Here is a 5,816-nt window from a genome sequence, read left to right as displayed (position 1 = left end):
AGTCTTTCTCTACTGCAGGAGCACTAGCCACCACAAGTACCACGACCCTCTAATAATTTACCAGAGGCAAATGGAGGATTTACATAATGAAAATTGGAATTGAATTTGAACCTGCCTTCTTGTCGTCGGGGTCAAGTCGTCAGAATTCGACTCGGGAGTTATCTAGGTCGAAAATCGAGATATATCGGGGTCAAACAGTCAGGACTCGAAGTTGTGTCGAAGATCGAGTTGTCATATGGTGAAGTTGTCGGGGATCGATCGAGTTACCGGGTCTAGTTGTCTCGGGGTCGGGGTTGAACAGTCGTGATGCGGACATACCTTCATAAAGAGCATCATGGATTGCAGCCAGGACAGGAAGTAGATCGGCAGCGGCCCCCCATCCTGCTCCACCAAGGCCACCCTCAGCGCCGCCTTCTCCATCTGTCACCACGTACAACTTCTCGGCTATTATTAGCGATTGTAGCCCTTATTGTACGCTTGTTTATTTGTACATACGCATTATGAGATTCGTCTAAAATCTAAACGCTTTTTTACCCTAAACTGTATGTATATTTAACACTAATAAACAAAACACTAGAATTTTACAAATTCCTGAATGAAGGAAGAATGTTACAGATTTTGGAGAAAAACACCATTCTGCTAAGAGTGGCGAAAGAAGCTAAAAGGATTTTATTTTAGTTGATGTTGAGCCAAGATGGATGGGAGAATTTTGACCAGCATTTTTACAAACAGTTTACGAGTATTTCCTCTGTGGACTATAATCTAGTGTAGGACTTCGTTAAATACTTACTCTATGGTACCTCTCTCTCAGAACGCTTTCTGGAACTATGCCGTTGGTGCGCACCGACTCCGGAATCGCTTTGAGGACTGTCTTGACCAATTTGTCATCATCGCCTGTAAAATGTTACAAACAGCCTTTATCTTAATCATCTACCTCAGTCATAGAGTCATTTGCTTTATGCAATCATGCTTTTAAAAGCCCCACTTCGTTCAGGATTTCCATAAAGACCGGTCCTACGGCTACGCTGCCCGCATCCAGGTACTTCCCGCAACCTTCACCAGATTGTCGGTTCACCTAGTGGCGTAGTGTGGACTACGCCACCACTACGCCACTGCTTAGGGAAAATTATGTCGGTCAGTGATGAAGAATAAGAATAAGAATAAGAATAAATTTATTACTGTATAAAAACTTAGCCTAAACACGTACAAGTTTGGTTTCGATAAAATTAAGGTTAGTGTGCGTAAGTAATTAATGATACCTAAACTAAGCAAAATTTATTGCCTGTATCTTAGGTATCTGTTTAAAAAGTGCTGACTATACAATATTGGAATAGATTATCAAACTCAGAATAAGTAGGTTACATTTACTGCTATACTTAACTACTTACTTACTAAGCATTATTTTTACATTGACCTACTCTTAAAATAAATAATTATTACAATTGAAATAGTTTCTGTGTGTAAACAAATAATACGATCGCGAGTCACATAACTAAATATTCCTAAGAGTGTAATTGCACATCTTTGGACTGCGTTAAGTAAACGGCCTTTGCGGCCCCCTTATGCGCCCTCATAATTAATTGAGCTCATGTATCTTGCTTCAGCAATTTTTCTTGCAGGGCAGCTCTCTGCTCCCGTATTGTGCTGGCTTGGTTTATTGAAGCGCCGGCACGTGGCACAGGTCGAAGGTGCTAGTAATTTTGAGCATTCCTTGATTGTGTGTCCAGCGCAGCCACAGTGTCCACAAGTGGATTCAGTTTCTCTGCAGAATTTTGCTGAGTGACCATATTGATGACACTTGTAACACCTTGTAACAAGTGTATAGTCTCTAACTGGACAGGAGGTCCAATTAATGTATGCTCTCTCCTGGTCTATGAAAATTTTTCGCAGTTCTGAAGTAAGTTCTAGCACATAGTTGCAGTAGGGCCCGTCTTTTTTGCCAGTTTTGTGGCTTAGTTTAATAGAACTTAAGAACTTATTGCGGTCAATGTTATGCTCTCTCCTGGTCTATGAAAATTTTTCGCAGTTCTGAAGTAAGTTCTAGCACATAGTTGCAGTAGGGCCCGTCTTTTTTGCCAGTTTTGTGGCTTAGTTTAATAGAACTTAAGAACTTATTGCGGTCAATGTGTTGATATTTACCCGAGATGTTTTGCTCGTAGAGACATTCAAAAACATCCTTCTCAGATGTGTTGGTGGGCACTCCTAACAAAATCACTTTGGGCCTTCGTTTTGTGGTCTCTTCTACGTTGAGACCTGATGTTTTCAGCAGTTCTGATTTTTTCAATTTTTCAAGGTCATCTTTGCCTTCAGCGCTGATTATAATACCCCCACCTCTGGTTTTTCTCATCCCTCGGATATGCAGTTTTAATTCTTCCGGCTTGATGATGGTCTGAATAAGTTTCTTAGTCTCTTCACTGGTCTTATCTTTGCTAGCTGGGTAAATAGCAATGTTACTGGTGCTTGGTGGTCTTACTATAGAGCTCTTACTGGTTCTCAGCACGTCGGCAAAAGATACATTCGGTTGTTCAACCTTTGGGGTAGAGCGAATAGATACTTTTAGGTCCTCGATCTGATCTCCTAGTGCGGTAGATGACTCCTTTTGATCAATTAATGTTTTGATCATTGATTGGGCTGAGATATATTTCTGTTTTAGTGACTGATATTGCACAGCCAATTGAGAGACACCACCCAACACGTTTCTGCTTGTGTTGCTGATTCTCAGCTTCTGTTCTGTGTTCAGTTTACCTTCTCCTGATGTATAGCATATGTCGTTAAGGCATTTCTCAATGGAGGATATCCATTTCTGGATTTCTTCGGTCGATACAACTTCAATTATTGATGTCGCGGGAGTAGAGTCTTCTTCAGTTGGTCTTCTCTGTGGTGGAGGCGGGCTTCGGCTGGTCATTGTACTTCGATTAAAGGGACTTTCCATTTTTAATTAAAATTCAATTAACAACACTGCACTAGGTAAGTGTGTCACATAAGTGCATGACAGTGCATGCGCCGGCACAGTTTTATTTTAACACAGATTTTGTTGTCTGCATTGTAATAATTATTAAACAATAATAGCAGATGGCACGTCCATCTGCAAGCGATGCGCGATTAATGAGATGAGAAGAATCAGTGCAAGAGACGAACTCAATACAAGGAATTACAAAATGATGGCTAACTGAGCATGTTCCTCAGCTATTTTCTTCCAAATGCTGCCAGTCATCTTTCTGAATGAATTGCTGCTGATAACATGAAGTTCGGACAATTTCACAGTTTTTAGCTTATTGTACCAACATGCTTACGTTAAAATCGTCTTTACCAGGACCCAGTTATTTCAGCTACGCTTACCTGAATACGGGACTATTCCCACCATACTTTCCCACCACTGCTACTCCTGTACAGCCAGGATCTAAAACTTTACCGCCAATAAAAACTTAACTATTGAATGCCAAGTTTGTCCCGGGGAAAGTTAAACTGTCATTGGACCCGCAACGAAATTAATCAGAAGAACATAGGAGGAGAACTTGGAGTGCAATAAGTATGGTTTTGTTCCCCAGTCGACGAAGCGCATGATGTCGTGCCCTGCGTACCCAAACAACTGCTCGCAAAAAGATTTAATTAAGGCTACTGACAACATCACTCTTGTGACGGAGTTTTGGGCTGACACTGTGTAGGTTTGTTGTCGACACAACAAGAAGAAGAATAGGAGGAGTTCGAAGTTAAGGTTACCTGAGGCGTTCTCGATTGCCTTCAGCTCCTTGTCAACCCTGATGACCTTGTCTCCTTTCTTGGTAGCTGCGAGTAGAGACGCACCGGCTTCCCATAGTTGCTGCGAGCGGCGGGTTTCTCTCTCTGCCTTTAGCCTTGCTGAATGATTTTTAAGAAAAATATCAATAAAATCACTTCAAATATTATAAAGTAAGTAGAAAAGTTATATGATTGCATGGTTTTCGTTACTTGTGCAACAAAGTATTATTATTAATGCTTTAAAAACTACTGTAGAGTCAACTAGAGTCTCATTGTAAATTGATTGACTTTGTACATTTTTGAGTACTCTGAAGTTTACCCCCAAGGTTTCCGTTAGTTGGTCCTCTTGTCTAAATTCTGGACATACGTTAGAATAGGTAGTCTACTCTTGTACTGGTACTCTACGTTTCCAAATACCAATTTAAATCAAACCATTCAATTTGTCTTCAACGATCTTCAGCTTGGCCGCCATTTCAGCGAGTTGGTTCGCGAATATTTTCTTCTCAGCAGCCACTTTTTCTGCTACCATCTTATTCAGTTTTATTGTTGTCTACAAAATGTGCAAATAATCACCTTTAGGTTAGGTAAGTTGTTCTTGTTAGACGAAATGCTACGTGAGTCACCGGTGAACCCCAAACAATTAGTTTTCCGACTACGTAATTCACCATGGCTGCCATCATACCTACTTTCCCCACGCTACATACTGGCCAGAAGGGTTGGTCTATAGTTTTTTGTAGGTCATACAAACTCAGATTATAATCAAAACCTTAATGATAATGATGTAGGTAATATTTACATTATATTCGTTTTCTGGTACTCATAAATTATATTACCTAGAACCATCCTGCAGATCTAGAAAATGTATGTACCTCTTTCTCCTTCTGCGCCAACTTTATCTGCAATTGCTCTTCGTGTCTCTCCAGCTGCTTCTTCAAAGCGTCTTTCAGAGTCTTATCGTTATTGGCTCTTTGGTCATCAGCCTACAGGTTTAGAACAAACATTTAGTTGTTAATATCTTAATATTAGGCTTATAAATAAATGTCTAAAAACATACCCGTTTCCTGTATTCCCTGTCCAACTCATACTTCCTCTTTTTGTATTCGGCCTGTATCGCGTAGTTTCTATTTTTCAGGTCTTTCTCGGTTTGTGGTAGCGCTAAAAGGATAGATTAACATTATGATCTCTGCCTCTATTTTAACTCTTGCTAAAGCCTAAAAAGAAGCTAGTTACGTTTGAATTATTTTCACTTACTTTCGAGTCCTCGATTGATTCTCTCAGTCATGCCCGCTGACGCTTCGCAAAGTTCAGTTTTAAGTTTAGTCGCCTGAAATCATGAAAAATGGTAATGATTAATAATAATCTCCCTACATCGCTCCATAACAAATGGTGTTCAGAAACGCACTTCGCAGTGTGCTATGCAAGTAAGTTACACTACCCTAGTCCGGACTCCGGAGAGACTAGTGGACTATGTAGAGTTCGCATTGCAAAATGGGCTCAAGAAAATTTTGGGGTGTCCTCCAAAGTCTTTGGGACGGAACTGCGAGTTATTGTAGGTACACGCTAGAGACGACAGACGTTCTTTCGCGTCTCTGCTCCAAACTGTGGCTCGCTCTGTAAGAGTAAGCGACGTCTGACTTACTTCAAAACCATACATGTACTCACATATCTAAAAGTGTGGTACAACAGTAGATCCGGGTCCCCTTGTAGCACAGGTTTCTTGTGGTCGTATCGCAGTCCAGAGAACAAGGTCTGGTTCTCATCGGTGTACTTGGTCACTAACTCTTCGACCTTGAAAAAACCAGTTAATACGTTTGCGACTTTTAACTTGAAGCTCAAACGGATAGTTTAGCTATAGATGAATTACTATCTCGTAACGTAGGAAAATATGTTTACGTACGAGTAAGAAAGGTAAAAGTAGCTTTAACCTGTGGTTTAGGACTGTTCCGATAGTTTTCTTTTCTAGTGATTAGAAAATACTCTTACTACTTAAAAAGAAATTCTAAATACTTTGCACTCTACCATAATTTATAATAAGGCTTTTCAGGTAGAAATGAATAAGGGCATTTCTACGGGGACGA

The 5,816-nt window shown here is 40.4% G+C and overlaps 2 protein-coding genes across 3 annotated transcripts; both read right to left on the bottom strand.

Moving 5' to 3' along the window:
- Positions 1–318: 318 nt before the first annotated feature.
- LOC114355215 (MICOS complex subunit MIC60-like) lies at positions 319–5,562 on the bottom strand (the record flags this gene model as incomplete). Its single annotated transcript, XM_028307923.1, has 8 exons — positions 319–420; positions 791–894; positions 3,721–3,858; positions 4,171–4,288; positions 4,608–4,718; positions 4,793–4,893; positions 4,990–5,062; positions 5,401–5,562. Coding segments are annotated over 8 exons (909 nt in total), but the record flags the coding sequence as incomplete, so codon positions are not given.
- On the bottom strand, positions 1,181–3,111 carry LOC114355216 (uncharacterized). 2 transcript variants are annotated; one of them, XM_028307925.1, is made up of 2 exons: positions 2,126–3,111; positions 1,181–1,989 (listed from the first exon to the last, which is right to left on the bottom strand). In XM_028307925.1, the coding sequence occupies exons 1-2, from the start codon at positions 2,930–2,932 to the stop codon at positions 1,561–1,563; spliced, it is 1,236 nt and encodes a 411-aa protein (XP_028163726.1). In that variant the 5' UTR covers positions 2,933–3,111; the 3' UTR covers positions 1,181–1,560. The 2 variants fall into 2 exon arrangements, with proteins under 2 accessions (XP_028163726.1, XP_028163725.1); XM_028307924.1 differs by having other exon boundaries at positions 1,202–1,869; positions 2,006–3,105.
- Positions 5,563–5,816: the final 254 nt, after the last annotated feature.

Source organism: Ostrinia furnacalis, unplaced genomic scaffold (assembly GCF_004193835.3).
Source record: "Ostrinia furnacalis isolate ACB-3 unplaced genomic scaffold, ASM419383v2 OfSCF2367, whole genome shotgun sequence".
Taxonomy (NCBI): domain Eukaryota; kingdom Metazoa; phylum Arthropoda; class Insecta; order Lepidoptera; family Crambidae; genus Ostrinia; species Ostrinia furnacalis.
Note: the sequence above shows the minus strand (reverse complement) of the source record. Positions and strands in the feature narration are given on the sequence as shown.

What these genes read in the sequence shown, in the direction of transcription:
- LOC114355216 (XM_028307925.1), bottom strand. Translation starts at nt 2,932, where the DNA reads ATGGAAAGTCCCTTTAATCGAAGTACAATGACCAGCCGAAGCCCGCCT. An exon ending in TCTCGGGTAAATATCAACAC is followed by an intron (nt 1,990 to 2,125) that starts ATTGACCGCAAT and finishes AGAGAGCATAAC; the next exon opens with ATTGACCGCAATAAGTTCTT.